At 38.4% G+C, this 18,954-nt stretch overlaps 8 protein-coding genes across 14 annotated transcripts in view; 3 read left to right on the forward strand and 5 right to left on the reverse strand.

Moving 5' to 3' along the window:
- Nucleotides 1-18,954, forward strand: part of LOC123320324 — a 376,599-nt gene that overhangs the window by 164,962 nt on the left and 192,683 nt on the right. The gene's annotated exons all lie outside the window — the stretch shown is intronic.
- Nucleotides 443-3,158, reverse strand: LOC123321155 (fatty acyl-CoA reductase wat-like). Its single transcript, XM_044908660.1, has 7 exons — nt 2,625-3,158; nt 1,841-2,235; nt 1,548-1,657; nt 1,294-1,489; nt 1,145-1,215; nt 914-1,094; nt 443-849 (listed from the first exon to the last, which is right to left on the reverse strand). The coding sequence occupies exons 1-7, from the start codon at nt 2,871-2,873 to the stop codon at nt 504-506; spliced, it is 1,548 nt and encodes a 515-aa protein (XP_044764595.1). The 5' UTR covers nt 2,874-3,158; the 3' UTR covers nt 443-503.
- Nucleotides 3,412-4,521, reverse strand: LOC123320298 (leucine-rich repeat-containing protein 51-like). Of its 3 annotated transcripts, XM_044907591.1 has the most exons (4): nt 4,322-4,445; nt 4,126-4,244; nt 3,666-4,057; nt 3,412-3,607 (listed from the first exon to the last, which is right to left on the reverse strand). In XM_044907591.1, exons 2-4 carry the CDS (start codon nt 4,238-4,240, stop codon nt 3,491-3,493), a joined length of 624 nt encoding a protein of 207 aa, XP_044763526.1. In that variant the 5' UTR covers nt 4,241-4,244; nt 4,322-4,445; the 3' UTR covers nt 3,412-3,490. The 3 variants fall into 3 exon arrangements, with proteins under 3 accessions (XP_044763526.1, XP_044763527.1, XP_044763525.1); XM_044907592.1 differs by lacking the exon at nt 4,126-4,244 and having other exon boundaries at nt 4,322-4,521; XM_044907590.1 differs by lacking the exon at nt 4,322-4,445 and having other exon boundaries at nt 4,126-4,297.
- LOC123320243 lies at nt 4,619-6,459 on the forward strand. The gene is made up of 4 exons (XM_044907498.1): nt 4,619-4,774; nt 4,828-5,340; nt 5,390-5,636; nt 5,694-6,459. The coding sequence occupies exons 1-4, from the start codon at nt 4,745-4,747 to the stop codon at nt 6,431-6,433; spliced, it is 1,530 nt and encodes a 509-aa protein (XP_044763433.1). The 5' UTR covers nt 4,619-4,744; the 3' UTR covers nt 6,434-6,459.
- LOC123320322 (54S ribosomal protein RTC6, mitochondrial) lies at nt 6,576-7,057 on the reverse strand. The gene has a single exon (XM_044907626.1). The coding sequence runs from the start codon at nt 6,978-6,980 to the stop codon at nt 6,630-6,632; it is 351 nt and encodes a 116-aa protein (XP_044763561.1). The 5' UTR covers nt 6,981-7,057; the 3' UTR covers nt 6,576-6,629.
- Nucleotides 7,320-13,376, reverse strand: LOC123320290 (dnaJ homolog subfamily C member 5-like). 4 transcript variants are annotated; one of them, XM_044907577.1, is made up of 7 exons: nt 13,181-13,376; nt 12,184-12,475; nt 11,229-11,360; nt 9,903-9,926; nt 9,464-9,514; nt 8,787-8,952; nt 7,320-8,405 (listed from the first exon to the last, which is right to left on the reverse strand). In XM_044907577.1, the coding sequence occupies exons 1-7, from the start codon at nt 13,201-13,203 to the stop codon at nt 8,398-8,400; spliced, it is 696 nt and encodes a 231-aa protein (XP_044763512.1). In that variant the 5' UTR covers nt 13,204-13,376; the 3' UTR covers nt 7,320-8,397. The 4 variants fall into 4 exon arrangements, with proteins under 4 accessions (XP_044763512.1, XP_044763510.1, XP_044763511.1 ...); XM_044907575.1 differs by having other exon boundaries at nt 7,320-8,381; nt 13,181-13,375; XM_044907576.1 differs by lacking the exon at nt 9,903-9,926 and having other exon boundaries at nt 7,320-8,381; nt 13,181-13,374.
- LOC123320289 (ERI1 exoribonuclease 2) lies at nt 13,777-15,038 on the reverse strand. The gene is made up of 4 exons (XM_044907574.1): nt 14,880-15,038; nt 14,563-14,825; nt 14,225-14,484; nt 13,777-14,168 (listed from the first exon to the last, which is right to left on the reverse strand). Exons 1-4 carry the CDS (start codon nt 14,909-14,911, stop codon nt 13,989-13,991), a joined length of 735 nt encoding a protein of 244 aa, XP_044763509.1. The 5' UTR covers nt 14,912-15,038; the 3' UTR covers nt 13,777-13,988.
- On the forward strand, nt 15,184-18,945 carry LOC123320218. Its single transcript, XM_044907457.1, has 3 exons — nt 15,184-15,527; nt 15,579-15,722; nt 15,781-18,945. The coding sequence occupies exons 1-3, from the start codon at nt 15,386-15,388 to the stop codon at nt 18,324-18,326; spliced, it is 2,832 nt and encodes a 943-aa protein (XP_044763392.1). The 5' UTR covers nt 15,184-15,385; the 3' UTR covers nt 18,327-18,945.

Consider the following 18,954-nt stretch of genomic DNA (forward strand, 5'->3'; position numbering starts at 1 on the left):
TTAATATACCTATATCTTATTGTGTAGCTACTTTGAGATATATACAATTTTAAAATTGCACAGCGCTGCTTGCAGACCTTCCATTATTCCACGATTTATTCAATCATTTTTCGTCGTCTCACTGTATAATTTTATTTTTCCCTCATTCGAAATATGTCCAAGTTGTATTATATTGACTATTTTCTCAATTATTCAATTTCTCTGAAATTTGTTTCAACTTCTTCTCGTTTAAGTCATTATTTATAATTTCTTTGGGAATATTTCTGATAAATTTTTCATTTAAGTTCTTATTTCCTTGCTTCAATATTTCTTTTCAAACTTCTTTTCCACTCTTTTGTAGTATTTAACATATGATTATAGTTTGAATCGTTGAACCGAGTAAATTTCAGATTTCGTGTGTTTTATGCACTCTTGGAAACTTGTAGGACAAAATAAATAGATCTTCAATCACAATCGCATTTAATCTGGTATAATAAATAGTATAAATAAATAAATGACAGCACTCAGAACAAAAATCTGAACATCATGGACACAATTTTGAAAAGGATCAAGAGGATAAAGCCAATCAACGCGTAATGTGCCACCCTCAACGCCATATACTTCCTTCTGGCCTGAGGAAGCGTGTCCAACGGATCCTTGACCAGGTACACCCTACCACCAAGGATACCGTGACGGACTATTTCGTTCATATCCAAGGAATGAAGGTCAAAATTGAACATATCCCTGTCTTCCGGGCTCATCTTCTTCAGCAGCTTCTTCACGTTCACCACTCCAAAAGCCCAGTTCCTTCTGGCAAAGTACGAGATCACATCCAGGAACTTCTTGATCTTCTGGTAACCCTTAACAGCCCTACAAAACGGAAATATCGAAAGGTATTCTCTGGAAGTATTCGAAATGTGAAAGGTCTACTCACACTGGCTGTTTTCCCATGCACACCATGATCAAGTCCATGAAGTGAGCAGGCACTGTGTGCAGGAAGAACAACGCCAATTGGTGGTGGATAGGGTTCGGCCTCAGCGCGAAGCAGAAGTACCAGATGGCCTTCATCGTTGGGTAGTTCATGCCGGATTCGTAACACAAATCGAAGAAACCCTCTGAAAAGGAATAGGATCAGTTTGGTTCGTCGCAATTTGTTCAAACTTACTCCAAGTGATCTTGAACCATGGCGACAAGACGTAATTGTAGATGGGGATGTCTTCGGCAGTCTCTGCCACCCTGAAAGTTCAAAAAAATCGTTGAAACCGAAATGTCTTGTTGCTAACTGTATCAATTGGTTGCTCGGCATCAAATTACCTTCCGCTTTGAGCCACATCCCACGCTGCGGCTATGATGTTGTTGATGACGAAATCAACAGGAACAAATTCGGCGTTATTGTCTGGTTCTGCGGGCATGGTCCTAAGGGCACCCATGGCTGCGCCTGCCACCACACCTGTTACCCCGTACATGTTGTCGATCCATCCGGGAACTGGCTCTCTGGCACTCACCGTCACTGCAAGGTCGAGAGGTTTACACCAAGCCCTTTTAGGATGGTCTGCTTTGAAACTTACCTATGGCCGGACGTACCATCACTATCGGCAAACCTATGCCTTCTTTCCGCACAACAGATTCGGCTATGGCCTTCGTGAAGACGTAGCTGTTGGGCCAGTCCTTCAGTAGGCTGAGGAAACATAAGATATGATTTAAAACCGACCAAATTTTGGATCAGATCATTGGGCATATTTGGAAATGGTGAAGCTTGGTGAGTGGTTGGATCAAATGTGGTTTGGAGTGGGCGATGTAGGAAATGGTTAGGTCTTGGTGCTGTGTCATATTGACCCAACAATAAATGACATAAACTCACATGGGTGTGATTTCTGTTATCGTTGAATCGTCCAGGGAGTCGACAAGCGACAATAGCTTCTCTCCAGTTAATGGAGGCCTGTAGAATTCTTCTAATATCGTGTCTCTGGGGCAGAAACTGAAGGCTGTGGAAACGTGTAAGAAAGCCCGCAACTTGGGCATGTTTTTCGACAACCTTATGAGGTCCCTGACCGATCTAACGTTGATGAAAGCGGCCGATTTTAGATGCTGGTCGAATCTCACAGTGGCTGCGATGTGGAAAATGGTGGTCACCTCTTCTTGTAGCATTTTTATGGATTCGGGACTGAGACCAACGTCTGGCAAGAGGCAGTCTCCGAATACCAACTCTACCTTTTCCAGAAAGTTGGGGTATTTCTTCTTCAGGGGGTCGAAGCACTGGAATTTTTCATCAATGAACTCGATGAAATTAAGACTAGGCTTGTTTTGAAGTGTTACTACCGGTAATTAAACGTTATACGAATAGTGGATTACTTCCGCGAATGTTTATTACTTTTTGATGAAGTGACGAAGACTACTGCTTCGGAAACTCGTAATTTATTCTTAATTGGAGCTTCAATTACTACAAGAAATCATTGAAAACATGGGAACCATGAATAACAGATCCCAATAACGTCAATCGTTATATTGATTGCTGAATTTTCGGGGGTAATAATATGAAATATAAAAAACTAAAAGAAGGGTAGCAATAAGTAACAAATACTTGAGATAAATGAAAAAATATACAATAAGTATGCAATAAGTATAAAGAGATAGAAAGCTCTCACCTCAGCTTCGAATATTTCGTCGAACCTTTCCCTCTGCGTCTTTCCCTTCTTGTTCCTCACCAAGACGTAGATCTTTCTGAGGTCGTAGCAGCATCTCAGCAGTTTCTCTATCAGCAATTTCCCCAAAAACCCTGTACCACCAGTGACGAAAACAGTTTGACCTTCGAAGAACCTCTGGATCTCGGTCTTGACCGGCATCTCGACCAGTTCGGTCGTTTCGGACTGTCGCGTTTCGATCTCGGTGGACATCTTCAGTGGGCGGCGTACGATTCGTTTGTGTTCCGACACGAAGACGTTTTACGCTTAAATTGTCGCATAAACGACGACACAAACTGCATTCTTCTCGGTTTATTAATCCGCCCAGCCGCCGTAATGAGTTTAAAATCGATGCAGTAAAAATGTCATTTTGCATTGTTCATATTTCGATTTGAATTTTTTCAATACATTCGAATCGTATTCTGTTTTTTTCCCCTGCGATTCGGAATCCATTCGATTGTATTAACGGAACGACGTGAGAAATGGGTCGAGTTTATTTTTATTTTGTTGTCTCATTAACAGGTCCGTTCACCCATTTGTTTTTTAGAAAATTTGAAAGTCTTCCTCTTCCTAGCCGGTTTTGACAGTTCCCTTGGTGCCCTACATTTCGTTTGTTTTCAAAATTTAAGCTCTACTGGAAATATAATTTCAGTTTATCGTAATCTCGATTTTTTTATATACCCCTTACACTTTTCAGCGAGAATTTTCAGTTAACTGCGCAGTTGTACTCTGAAACGTTTCAGAAAAGAAATCATGGTACAAAGAGAGTTGTTGAAGTGGATGTTCTATATTGCAAAGTTCGAGAAACAACAAAAAAATGTTGAAATATTTCATTTGGACGATCCTTTCTCTTTCGCTTCGTATTCCCGTATAATTTTGAGGGTTTCAGTGGGGGGTGGCGTCAATTTTTCGTTCTTGATGATAGGAAAGAAGTCCAAGTTCAATACCTGGAAATTAAAAGTTTTCATTAGGACCTGTTCGTCATCCAACAGCGAAAAACCTCGCCTGTGGTAGCATATGCATGATGGACACCCTGTATAGGGGTATGTTCGAAATCGGATTTCCGTGAAACGTCACCGTTCTCAAGTGCTTGAGTTTTCTCAGCTTCATGACCTCGGCCAGTCTAGAGATGCAATTTCCGTGGAAATAGATTATCTTCAGATTGGGGTACTTTAGGATGCAGTCGTCTATGTCTTTGATGTAGTTGAATGAAAAATCTATCCAGCTGAGTTGCGAAGGTACCTCCAGTATCGACTCCACGATAACCTCCAGGTTTTTTATGCTCTTGAGTTTGTTGTTATTCAGCCATATTGACCTGGTGAGGAGCTTCTTCTTGGCCGTACCCCTTTCTGGAACGCTGCCTGTTCTCAGCGACCTTGCGGCTTCTACGCCCATGGCTAGAAATTGAGCGTTTCGATAATGGTTGCCAAACAGAGTAAAAAGTTAAACGATGAACTGTTATCACCTTGTGGTTCCGATAATTTTTTAAAAGAGTAATCTGCAGGTTTTCCAGACTCTAAGGTGGTATTTTCGTTGATGTGAAAATCAACAACCGCCTTATACGCGCACTTTCTCACCATTTTACTGGATGAAATTATATCAGACTGACGCAGAATCACAAAAAAAATGACAATAAAGAACGTCTAAATTTTCTCACCTACCTTTTAAAATTTTCAAATGTTGAAACGAATAATCGGCCGGCATGCTGCACAACAAAAGTCTGCGATCTTCCACATATAAATTTGATAGGCTTTCGGAATCTTCCAGCCCCATTCTCGAAAGAAATTTACCCGAATTACTGAAATTTTCGAATATCCTACCCCAAAAACATGGACCCTCTTCGCAAAAAATTTCCTAGCGACCTACACGACGAAATAAGTTTTTCACGTTGGTAAAACTGGCCTGAGATGGGTTGAAACACATTCTTCTTGTGGGAACACTGGTCCATTTCTGAGCACAGAGTTTTATTTGACTGTTTTCGAGTAGTTTTCTATGGTTCCGTTTGTTATTGTATTTTTGAAGGTTAGGTTGTTTTTCAATCAACAAATTTTCATGTCCCAGAAGTAAAAACTTGAAATTACGAAATGTTTGAAGATGACATCGACATAGACGAAGTGAATAAAAACAATCCACCTGAAAGATCTAGTTAAACAACATATATTTTCAGATTTTAGAGACCTCAGACTGTACTAAATCCTCTTTGAAAAGACAGAGTTCCGGTTTTCATGACGAAAATACCAATAAAAAACTTAGAACTGATAGGAATGAAATCAATGAAGGTACATCTAGTGTTAAGAAAGTATTCCGCTTCAAAAAGAAAGAAACTGTACCACCTGTTGCGTTATCTGGAGTACTCAAACTCGATGTGAATACCGAACATTCTGCTAAAATAACAAACGATTGTGAACCTATAGAAGAACCCCCTTTGTTACCAAAGAACGAACTTAATTCATCCTACACCAAAAACTGTGACCAAATTCCAAGAAGGAACAATGAAACAGTCAATTGTAGTCGGAAAAATGTTGATGAAGATGTAAGAGAATGTTCAGAGTCTAGAATTCAAAGTGATAGAAGTATTATGAAACGTAGGTTTCCAGGTCCTGCAGGGCTCCTTCCAGAAAGAAGCCTAAGCAATATTGTTTCAGAAAGCACTATCAAATGTTCAAGAATAGAAAGAAAGGTAATGTTTTCTTTATTGACAGGCTCGATTGAGATAAACATGGTTGCAGGATGATGTATGTTCCCAGGATACTTTCACTCCTTTCAGTGAAGAAATATGGGAGAAGATGGTGTTAGATTTTAAAACAGATGAGTTTTCATTACCAGAAAAATATAGTATTCAGTGGATCAGAAGCAGGACACTTTCGAAAAAACTGATCAATCAGAAAGCCCCTTTCTTAGCAGCTTTCATAGATAATATCAGGAGTCATAGTATACAAAACCCTATCGTTAATCTCGTTTTGAAGGATAAAACAGGTGGGAGTTTTCTACTTGTGATAGTAGATTATGTTATGACACCAGTTTCCATTTTAGGAACCATACAAGGCACAATTTTACATAACTTATATGAAGAACATTCGGGATGTCTTACTATTGGCTCTGTTATAGTATTGAAAGATATAGGAGTACTGAATACGGGACCAAACGAAGAACCATATTTAACAATAACAAAAAATAACTTGGTATCAATTTATTCCAACAAAAAGAGAACAAGTGATGGTTCAAGTCAAGTAGATCGTGAAATATTAAAGACTGTGTTACAAAATTTACCAGCAAATGAAATTTTAAATAGGATAAAAGAGACTAAGAGACTTCAGAACATGAAGCTAGTAAATGGGTGTAAAACTATGCAGGCGATATCCTTGAAGAACTCAGAATTGCGAGGGCCTACGAATTTGAGTGATTCCTTCAGAAAAGTGGTACAAAATGTTAAATCCAGTAGTTGTTCCGAAACTCCGAATCTGAGCGTGTTGAGAATTAAATCAATCGGAAGTGATAAATCGATAAAGTCAAAGGAAAATGTTTCAAATTGTAGAAGTTCTAAAGAAAATGAAAACATCAATGAGCTTATGAACTTTTTCGATAGCCAAGAGGGTATTGAAGAATTTTTCAATGAGGAACCAAACTACTGCAGCACGCAGAAGGAAAATGTGAATAAATGTAGTAAGGAAGTTGAGGTGGCCAGTTGTAGCAGTGAAAATCAAGAAAATAGTAAAATATTTGAGGATGTCTTTGATGGTGTGGATGCCAGTGCTCTGTTTGATGAATTCTGATCTGTACATAAACCAGCTCATTTATTTTTGCGAGTTTTAATATCTACCTAGTGTAGTCCAATAAGAAGTTACTAACCTGCCGATAAATGATGGAATTCCTTCGAATATCTCAAGTTTAATTATTTGAAATTATTGAGACACAGATTCGTGAAATATTTATTGAAACCTAAACACTACAAATATATACAAAGCTCTATCACCACGGTCTAACTTTGCCCTGAGTAGCATGCGAAAGTATCCAAGTATTACGAGGCTTTTTCCTCATGGCCATCTGTTTATGTCTGCGGTGAGTCTTGCAAACTACATGTAAACCTTCGTCTCTCACGACGAAGAAACAGTCTTTGCATCTTTTTCGGAGGAGTCCTTTAACCTTAAAGCCGCATTTCGAAACGTATTCCGTAATCGTAGGTGCCAAGAAATTATAGTTTGGTGTGATTGCTCTTGCTGTAACGGGCGACATCAGTAAGTGATGCAATCTAGATGGGACGTCCGGTATATTCGATCCATTTCGGAAAATACTCAGTGTGCTCCTCAGTATAGAAAACATTTCAATTTCCCGATTTCGAAAGTTTATTTTTCCATCAACAGATTTTTAGGTTAGAGCACAGAGTGCAAATGAAAATGTCAGATTCGATTCTTCTATGCGAGATACATAGAACTTTAAAGTTTTCTTTTGCCTACCATAGACGGGATGGTTCATTTTTTGTCCACCAGATAGCGGTACTCAAACTTTTAGGTTCACCCTGTAGGAATGCAACATTTTCAAAAGAAAATTCATTTATTTTCTCCTCTCCTTCGTAGAACTTTTTCCAAGAGTCATATAGCTCTCTTGACTTGAATTTTAAATGGATGTGGGGTGGAATAGCGTCATATTGAAATAATAAAATTAATGTCTTAATTATTTATTCATAATATACACAGACATAGCTCTAGTAATCATACCTAAGCTAATTTCATTATTAATATATAATTATATGACTCAACATCTAATAAATGTTACATATCAATTTTATAGAAATTGAAGAAGTTGCAACACACAGGTCGTTAGGAAAAATGAGGTAATGCTCATTTTGTTAAAGGCACAGATGTGAATCCATAACACAATGAAGCCCCTCGAAGATCAAAATTTGATTATGTGTGTGTGCGATTTAAAAAATGAGCATTTCAAAAAATTTCGTGTGATCCATTCACCAACCGCTCTCTGTATGTCTGTAACCTCTCCAAAAGTGACAGCTTAAGTGTCGATAATTATACATAAAAGTGTCCCATTGTGTAGGAAAAGGTATAAATAAATACAAGATTAAATATTTAAGAAATTTCAAGATCTCGTGGATGGAAAAGGTGGTCGAGTCAATATTTCCAAGTGGAACATTAATAAAAATTCCGCATAATTTACAATAAATAAGTATGGACCTAAAAACGTGCTCTACGAATTTTTGCTCGCAAATGACGATTAATTTTTCAAATTTGATTCGAGGAAAAATTACAAAAGCTGCATTTTTCATCAGTCACTAGATTCGGTTAAAATCAATGGCACCTCTCTTGCGTTACTTTCTTCCTAATTGACTCAATGATCCGAAGTTTACTTCGAAAAAAATTTCAAATATGCAAGAAACAAGAATGAGTTTGCACATTCGAACAAAATACAACAAAACATTTAGGGAATAACTACGATAATTACGAATCAGAAATGGAGTCTCATCGGGAACTGATGAATATTGACACATGGGACATTTTTTGGTGGTTATGATTTTTCAAATGATTCAAAAATTTTTAACAATCGTTTACACTTAACTTACTTTTTCGATAATCTGAAATTTGAATATAGATCTAGGCTGATGTGGTGTGAATGAAGGCTGTAAAGTGCCTAGGGTTCATCTTGATGTATTCTGACGTTAGGTCGTCGCTCACCACTGCTGCTGGTTCGGAGGACATGCGGAACTCATTCCTGGATAAAATATAATTTAACTCTCTTTTTAGACGGGAAAGAGAGAGAATGTGTATTAATATAAAAGCCCTGACTATGAGTAAATCACTGTTTAAGGAGATAGTGAAATGTTAAAATTATAAATCCTTAAACAGTTTGAACGAATGAGTCAATTTTACTTAAATTAATAAAATCACATTAAAGTGACATCATACCTTGCGATGTAACATTGGCATCTTACATGTGAAGCATCAAACATTCATAGTTAGCAACAATTTTAAAAAAAAATTGAAATAGTACAATTACAATCATGATTGATGGTCGGGATTTGTTTTCCTTTCAAGTATTTCATGGAAAATCATGATTCATTGAAAAAAATCAACTATTTTCGAAACTTTTGATCGATTATCCGCAAAGCGTTCTCACCTGGAGTGTAGACCGGTACATCACCCTGATTCAGCGATTGACTTTCGTTATAATTGGGCGGCGGCATGGCGTAGACCGGCATGCTGCCGGTCCCCTTCTTCGGGGAAGGCTGGGAAGTCACGGGGGAACCCCCCCTCGGAGATCCGTCAGCGTCAGAATGATCGTCCTGCAAAAAAACGCAACCGATCAACAACGGACCTAGGAAAAAATCGTCTCGCACTTAAAATGAATTCCAGGGAGTCAAAGAATGAAACGTTTATTGCGAATTTCGAATGTACATCCCTCAATGTTAATAATAAAAGTTTTCTTTCGGCCTCGTGGTGCTCGAAAACACGTTTCTTTCAAGTTCTCTAAAATAGAAAAAGGATGATTAGAATTGTGAATTCTTCGACTCGTAAATCATGATCCTGCATACGAACGCCCTCGTTAAAAAAAAATTTCAGCAAAAATAAGCTCGGTGATCCCAAGCCATAAATTTTCAAAAACCAAAATAGCCAATGATGTTCATGCTGCGGATTCGAGAGTATCAAAAAACTACTTACTCCAATCGCCCTCTTCTACTCTAAAAAAAAAGACCTATGCACAATTTACAAACCTTTCTGTACGCGGTTTCCAACAACGTTAGCACGGGTCGAAGAAAATAACAAACTAAAATAGGGAATAAGACCAAAACTTACCCCTTTTCCGGGTTGACTAATTATCGGTTGTTGACTAGGTCCCTGATCCCGCTGCAAAAAAATCGCTACATTTCAGAAAACGGGGAGAAATAAAAGTAAAAAATAAAAATCGTACAAAACGAGTAGAGAACATGAGAAATCAAACGTGACATCGACTCTTTACGCCTTCAAAAACGCACAATAAAAGGTCGAGATTGAAGACGCCAACAAAATAAATATAAACATAAATAAATCTTCTCATGTCCAAACCCTAACAAGTAGAGGTTTTTGTGAACCTCAATTCGAGATAAAAAAAAAATCTTACCCACAACAAGCGTATTTGAAGGCGGGTGAAAGAGCGAACAAGATGTGCTGAAGATGTTAGAGTAGTTTACCTGTAATCAGCGCCGAAACGTCGTCGGGCGTCGATCTAGAAGCGTGAAAAAAGCGGAAGACTTACCTTGGCGGAAAGAAGGAAGTTCACCTATCGTGCAGAGAAAAAAAAAAGAAAGATGAGCGACTTCGACAAAGTTGCAAGACCCCCGTACATCGGACAATCGACACGTATCAAAGACGCACCCTCTACATACAAAACAGACAAACCCCCGAGGAGTAAAGTCGTTAAAGGCCCATCGGATAAATTGGCATGGAAACATTACGTTACGCGTATCGATTCAACCCGTTAGTTGTAGATAACTGTTCGTGTGCATGCAATGGGAAAAATGACGGAGATACAGGGTGCGACAGAGCCCATTTACTATTTAAAAAATGACAAAAACGGTGTCAATCAGTAAGAAATCGCGGCCGTTCTTACCGTTTTCGGTTTTCCTCGTCGTGTACTTTTGGTTTCCCAAAGTCTTGAAGCATTCGGGTACCGATTAAAAACTACAGTCCCTAAAGAACACTGAGAGCCCTTCCGCACCTAACTGTCCCCCACCACAACCCGAAAAATGACTAGTCAATCAGCTCTGTCGCACCCTGTATGAATTGACAAAAGTTCGAAGAATGTTGAAAGTAGTAGGATGAAAACACTTTCCTCATGAGTGGGAATATCATTTTCTATTTCTTTTTCTCCATTTCCTCCACTTCAAATTTGCGACGATTGATGTTTTACTATTTGCTCAATATATCTTTCATTTAAAACATGAAAATAAAAGAAAACGATCACTTTTAAGGATGTGAAAGGATTCCTCAGATATAATACTCAATTAAAATATATATTTGCCATAAATACTATTCATATAAAAATATTTATTAGAAAAATAAGTTATTTGTACTCTCAACAGTCTTAATTTATGTTTCACCTGAATTCCCTTTATATAATTGAAGCAAATAGTTTTCTTCTCATTGCTTTTACTATATTCCTCATTAAATAATACTGAAACTTTTTCTCTTCGTTCATCTAGTACCCCTGTGATGAGAATTTGTCTATCATTAACATTTTTCGAAGAATAAATTTCAATTTATAGTAGAGACAAACCAAAAAAAAACTTTCAGTATTTTAAAAACTTATTATTTAAACTCACTCTCTGCCCAGATCATTACATAAGCACTGTATCGTCTGGGGAATTTGAATACAACAAAAAAAAAAAAACTAAGTAAAACCCCAAACAAAAATTCAAAAGAAGCACTACAACAGGACCTAAACATAACCTTTTCCGGTACGGCTACTGTCCGAGAGAAGGCGGAAGCACACCTTTCGCGACCAACCAAAGCACATCAGCACTCGCAACAAGCAAAACAAAGCGATCAACACCGAGAGAAACGCGAAGAGTGCAACACTTACGTTCAGGGTGTGATAGTCTCCGGTCTCCTCCGGGGATTGGGGTCTGCATTTTCCGCAGCAGAAATTGCAGCAGCAGCACAGGCAGCAGCAGCAGTAACAGCAGGTGGCGACACCGCAGAAGACGAACAGCGCCTGAAAAAAAAAATAAAAAAAATCGTACGTGTGGTTTGTTATTGCTCGAAATGGGATTTCTCTTGCTACGTGGGCGCGTTTTACCTGCGTGTCGCATCTGAGGCTCTTAAAACAGAACCAGGCAGACACTAGGCCGAAGCCAAAGTCGGCTGTCATGCCGAACAACCATACAACGAATTTTTTTCAACCCCTCGAAGAACGACAAACAGTAAACCCAACGTCCGAACGTACGATCTGCACTTATCTCTGACGATTGATAAAACGGGCAAGTTTACGTAGCAGAGTTCAGTAGATTTATTTTAATTCGAGCAGAGGAGGTCGATAAGGATTTTTAAAAAATCAGACGGACTCGAATTTGGTTATCTGAACGATGAGGAATGCCCCTGATAAGATTCACCTATTCACATCGTGCAATTTTTTCGGGAAACACGCATCAATAGGGAACTGTTGTTGTTTACTGTTTATGATTTGATAGTAGCGTTTCCAATTCCATAAAATGACGTCCCATCGAACAATAAAAGTTTAATCACAACCATCAACACAATACTGTTTACTATACTGTAACGGTTACAAGTTACCCTAGTTTGAAATAAGTATGATTCTTAATTGAATCAGCAGGACAAATGAAGCATTTTATGTCTTTATAATTTCAACCTAAAGAATTAGTAAACAAACTGTTGCAAGATAAGTTAAATTCTCTCACAAAATTGTTCTAAAAAGCTTCTGAACCGAGAAGAAACTAGGTTCAACAATATCCCTTGGTCTGATTGAAAACTGACAATTTTTCGTAGCTCAGAACGAAATTCAGACTGGTAGAACTAACCTTGCACCATGTCGACGTTACCACGAAGTAGGTATTGACGTTCTCCTCCCCAAACCGTTCTGCTATGTACAATCCCAATGAACCGTAATTATCATAGATGCTCCTCTTCGTTGGATCGCTGAGTATAGAATGGGCATGATTCACATCTTTGAATTTCTCCGTAGCCTCCGGATTGTTGGGGTTCTTGTCGGGGTGATATTTGAGAGCGAGCCTCCTGTAAGTCTTCTTGATCTCTTCGCTTGTGGCAGTCTTGGGCAACGCTAAGATCTGATAGAGAGAGTCTCCCTGGGTTCTGCAAGTATTTCAACGTTAAACAATGTTTTCAGATCAACCATTAATAGTCTGTGTATTGATTATCGAATGCCTGATCATTATCAGTTCCCCAATTATTCGGTTCACTTGATTGCTTAGGAAAAGTTATCGGTTTCGAGCGAATTTAATACAGGAGAAAATCGAGGAAGTAGATTGCTTCCTAAACCATTATCAAGTTCAGACATTCTACACATCTGATTACGTTAATTAGACGTTTAAAACAATTTCGCGATAAAATTATGGAAATTTCTTCCAAGATGTATGCCAAAATGAGCGATAAATATGTTGGAAAGAAACTCCGGTGAAATACGATAATTTATTCTCATGGGAGCCTTTGGAACATCAATTCTACAAAAAAGCAGAACTGTGGAATCTGGAACGCAGTAAGACTGATACATATAAAACTTCCGGTGCTCGTGTAAAACATAAAACATTCCAAAGAAAACGAGAAATTAAGAACAATTCAGCCCATTATAACACCCTATCAACCTATACATATTATTTATAAATAAACAGGAAATAATTGCCGGAAAACTTCTTATCCATCGGCTTCGGATTCAGAAACTACAAAGCACTTAAATCGATGTATGAATCAACGATACTTATATTGGTATCAAACGAATCAAAACTTAACAATAGGATTGAAGACAAGAAAAACAGGAATGTTGGAATATGGACTACTTACGAAAGCTTTCTTTTCGGTTCCATTTCGTTTCTCCCGAACAGTGATGCAAACACATAAAAGGCTTAATGACGCTTCGGAATGACGGGAAAAATCAAGCGAATATAACAATTTTTGACCGCATTATTGTTGAAATTGACTGGACATTTTTGTCAATACAAATTCGCTCGATGATGGACCGCAGAACATAGACGATGACAACCATAGAACTTTGTGATGTTGCCAACATTAAATAGAAAGTACGAAAATTCCCCAATGTATATGTTATTTTGTAGTTGGATACCGTGGGCATCATAGAGAAAGAGTCTTGTCTCTGGTGGGCATAAAAATTTATGGGATCACAGAATACACACGTCGTTTGTTGTTAATATGATATTCTGTGACTTTTTTTGTTTTTAATTAGCAATTATTTATCGATTAAAGATCAATTCGGAAATCATGTTTCATATCACTGTTTATGAAAGTAGATCTTACTTTATTCGGAAAACCAAATGGCTGGCGCCAGTTAACAAAACTAAATGAACACGAATCAGTCGTAGGAGATATAACAATTGCACTTTAGTTCAAATTATTTTTAAACGTTAACAGAGACATAAATGAATCATCGTGAAAAACCACAAGTTTATTCAACATTTGAAAAACTTTAAAATCAGAATGACTGAAAAGAACATAACTTGACATAAATTTTGTAAACAGCACTATCTCAACACATCTTGGATAAAAAATTTCAAAATCTCCATATCTTCTATTCTAGTTCCCCCCCGTATCCTGAGTTAATAAATATTAATCCATTAGTGCCATGTCCAGAAAATCATCTCTTTTTCTTATTCATTCTGGAGATCCTCAACAATGCTCCATCTTCTATTAGTTTCCTGACTAAGTAAGCCGTATTCTTGGCGTCGTCTAGACCACTGTGTTGTTTTCCAATGAATTCAAGTCCTACCTCCTCAAGAGCACCCAGCAATCCCTTTGGTCTTCTGTAATAATGCTCCTGAAAAAGAATTATTGTAATTCTTCTGAAACTATAGATAATTTCAATTTATTTACCATGTAAATTTCCCTCAAATCTACCCACTTTCCGAAGAACTCTTGCTTATAAATGTTCTTCCTTCTGCATTCTTTCGGTAAGCATACACCAAGATCCCAATCACTCCAAGTTACAAACACACATTTCTTCTTTCCTGGCAATACCATGTCACAAGGAAATGATATGTTCAGATTCTTTTGATGATTGTTGATCCATCTTGTAAACAACATCAAGCATGTCCCAATTGGAACACCTTCATCAACTTGTTTTTGAGTTATTCCTGGAAAATAGTCATGATTCAGACCTAAACAAAACTTGCATACTTTATGTTTATGTACACTTCACAAGTATCTCCTACCAGTTAATTCTGTACAGAATTCACTGAGTATTGGGAATTCGGTTGGCTGAACGTACTGCTGGAATTCATCAATGATCCTGCCCTCATTAACATCATAAAGAACAACAGAGAATTCGATGACCTCATTTTTCCTTCCTTTGCCATTTGGAAAACACCAGCAGGTCGCCTCGAAGTCCAACACCAGTAAATAATCGAAGTATTGTGCAACTCTCTTTGTTTCATTTTCTCTGCTCACATCAACTACCTTGATAGCACCCAATTGCCTGAAGAAATTTTTTTCTGTAGTTTTTCAACAATTAATTAAACATTTAACTTACTTTGCGAGTTCCACAGTTGGTGAATAGGCCATTTCAATGTTGAGATATTCAATTTATTGTGAAATAAGAAGATGGGGAACATTTCATTTTCAACTTTCTGATTTAGATATCCTAACAATGGAAAAAAACAAACGTCACAGAAACATGTTTTGACTTTTTAGGTAGTTGTCAACCATAGAATTTGTCATTTGTCTGATTCTACAGTGCTCTGCAATAATCTTGGAGCACAGATTACAGAGTAATCTGTAATCTGTGTCTTCGAGGGATTACAGATTACTTCATTTCCATCTGATTAAAAATTTGTTTGTCAACCTCACCACCTGTTGTATCATGTAAACAAAGTTCTCGGAAATGCCAATATCCTTTAATGTATGACTCATAATTATTTTATTGGAATATTGGGCGTATTACCAAACATTGACACTCTGCAACTTCAAAGTGTTGTTCAAATCTTTACAAACGAAATGGTGTCTTGTTAAGTTGATCTAGATTGAATACTTGAAGAAATGGGTAGTGAAATTGAGATACCTGAAACCCCGAACTGGTTGAAAGAACTAGAAGCGAAAAGGGAAAGAAGACTGAAGACAAAGCTGGGTCATGAGTTAGGTGCAGGGGCCCCCTGTCTGACTTGCGATGACAAATGCCCTGGTTAGAAATATTTTAATTTTTTATTTCTTGAGTTAATCTTCCTCCTCGTAGGTCTTGATTTGCATTTCTGGAGGAAAATCTGTAAGAATTGCAAATGTTCTAAAGAGAATCATGAAGTCCAAGACGATGACATCTATGGCTGGGCCCAAGATGAACTTCTCGGAACCAAAGTCAATCGACTTAAGAGAAAAATCGGTAATGAACCATTTTTACAGAGAAGAGAGAATTCCATTCATACAATTTTTTCTTGTAGTTTTACCTGGAAGAAAGGATAAGGAGGTTGAGCTTGAATGGGCCCCAAATGGTCAAAAGGAAACCATTGATAAGTATCTCAAAACAGTGCCACCGGAACTTTTACCAATCAAAGGGTCCCAAGCTGCCCAGGACCGAAAACAAATGTTGAAAAAACAGATACCTGTTCATGATATCGACCCCACCTTATGTCATGATTTAACGGATGAGGAGTTGAAGAAAATGCAGGAATATGTTGCTCATATCAAGCAGAGCAGCGTGGGTGTTGGACACTTGATTCAGATCAACTTCAACAAGGGCAAAACGCATGTTTTGGATAAGAACGATGCCATGTTCCTAATAAATAATGTGCCGAAAGGTATTGTCAGTTCAGAAAATGTAATATTACACGGAGGGGACAATTCTGTGCCTTTGAAGAATCTGAGAAATAGACTTGGTGGTTTGGATTTGAAAGAGAAACCAGATTCGGATGCTTATCAGAGTAATACTCCTCAAAGAGGTGAATTTGGCGATCGAAGCCCACTGAGTCCGAGCTTCAGGGAAAAACAGGAAACTGTTAACAACGTGATTCAGAAGAACACCAAGAACAATTTGAAACAGATAGTTTTGGATCCTGTGGGTAACCGGGTTGTTACCGAGGATATTCAAGTACCGCAAGAAACCTGCTTGAGGGATCTGAGTTACCCTTACAACGATTACCCAGTATCACCGCCAAACGTTGGATTACAAAGTCGTGACAATCGTTTCGGTGTTAAAAATTTAGTGCCTTCCGCTTTTGTGCCAATTAAGCATTCTGTGAACAGTTACGAGGAGAATGAGCCTGTGAAAGATTTACGTGAGGGTTCTGTCAGAGATTTGACTTATCCGAGCCAGTTCATCAACAATCAGCTGAAATCTCAGAAAAATCTGCCTCACTACAACCCGGGAAATATTCATACCGTCGAGGAAAACCAAAATCCTGCCTATTTCAAGCCGATCAAAGATTTGTCTTTTTCTGAAAGTCAGAAGGACGATTTTAATAGCCCTGGGCATACGTTTTACCCTCCTCAAGGTGCTCTCACGCCTGGTAGTCCATTTAGAACTATAGAAGGCGCATCTATGAGTCCTTTGAATTCCCCGAGTCGTAACCCTCTTCTGTGCCAACGTAATCCACAGATGGAAATGCCAAGTGGGGTTTCTGGCTTTCCCCAAATGTCACATCCTAATACATTGGATTATAATGAGGAAAGGCTTGGAAAATTGGGGAAATCCGATGAGAATCTACCTCATTACAGTCCCGGAAAGACTGTGCTGTACGAGAATCAACAAACGCCTGCCAAAATAAAGAATTTGAAGGATTTAGCGTATTCCACCTATGGATCTCCCCCCGTAGACGGCGCCCAGCAAGAAGATTACCATCAACTGAGCGTCAAAGACAGATTGAATAAACTGAAACAGAAGGAATTGTCGGTTTTGGGACCCAGAAATTCCCCCATATCCGACAGGACCCTATCGCCCAGCAAAATATCGATTAAGGACAGGGTTATGAATCTAACACCGTCCTTTTCCAATCCGATGCATCCGGATAATCAAGGTTATGGTATCCATAACTCACCCTCGCATTCCTTCGGACCTCAATCGCCACTGTGTCATAAAACGAACCCAAGAGGATCGGATACTTTCACACAACCGTCAGGTACACCCACCAAAGGCAGTCAGGATTCGTTACCTTCCAATAACCTCAAAAATGTGCCTTACTTGGGTCAAAACTCACCAAGCCATCACTCCAACAACGAAAATCTTCGGGCTTTCGTGCCGGGGAACCAAAATATTCACGAAGACGACCTGCAGCCCAGCTATATCCCCATAGGGGCCATCAGAGATATCGAGTATGAAAACCCCGACATACGAACTGCTTTGTCCAAGGACAACGAGCTGTTCGAAGGCTCCACACCCAATAAATTCGAGCCCAACCTCGACGTGGTCAATTTGCCTTGTTGCCATTACTGCAAGGAGACTTTCGGTCAGGAGGAATTGGCTATTGCCATACCGGAAAGATCGGATGCCATCTACCATACGGGATGTTTTAAATGTCACGGTTGCAACCAGATCCTGGCCGATATGTTCTATTTTTACGACAAATCCAGCAATAATATCTACTGCGGTAGGGACTACGCTAAGATTAGGGGTATACCACGTTGTATGGCTTGCGACGAGTTGATATTCGTCAAGGAGTATTGTTTAGCCGAGAATTCCACTTTCCACGTCAAGCATTTCTGCTGTTTCGAGTGCGACAAACCCTTGGCGGATCAGAATTATGTCATGGAGAACAATCAGCCTGTCTGTATACCTTGTTACGAGCTGACGAAGGCTAATAAGTGTTACGCTTGCAAAGAGGTCATCCATCCCGATCAACAAGGTTTGCAATTGAAGGACGGAGTTCATTTTCATGCAACCGATGACTGTTTCGCCTGTAAAGTCTGTAAAAAGTCTTTGTTCGGGGCCAAACTGTTATTCAGGAACGACTGTTTATATTGTTCTCATGACTGCTATAATTCTGACGCTTGAGGAATTAGAAATGTGGGATACATTTCAGGAATGTAGTAGCTTATATAACCGGTGAAATTATCCAGAGCATAGGTTTTTCCAGTTAACCTAACAAAGGGTTTTGTGAAGAACTGTCAAAATTGTTGGTTGCCATTGGTTACCCTTCCTTAGAGACATGAAGTGTCCTACGGTATCCAATGGCAACCAACCATTTTGACAATTCGAGGAGATGAAGGTTAAGAACTTCTAAATTAGATTGAATCCAGTCATTATTAGATTAAAAAGAGTTTTTGAGTAACTATTTTCACGTATTGATATATATCTTTTTATATTGATAATTTTATAGTACAGACTTGTGAAACGCAGCTATTTTTGATATGGTCTATTTTCTATAAAATGGGTAACAGCAGCAACAGGGCCTTCCCCTGTCTAATTGATATTTACTGCATTTTTTTCAGATATTTCAAACTGATCTTAGGAAATATTTGAAATGTAGTGATTAGTGAACTTTTTCACTTTTATACATAGCTTTAATTTGTGATGCTTATATTTTAAGAATCGTATATTGTTGTTTTTGAATTTTGCTTTAGATATATAGTGCCATTTTGTGAACGGAATATGAATAAACTTTGCCATGAATTATTGGTGT

Source organism: Coccinella septempunctata, chromosome 9 (assembly GCF_907165205.1).
Source record: "Coccinella septempunctata chromosome 9, icCocSept1.1, whole genome shotgun sequence".
Classification (NCBI taxonomy): domain Eukaryota; kingdom Metazoa; phylum Arthropoda; class Insecta; order Coleoptera; family Coccinellidae; genus Coccinella; species Coccinella septempunctata.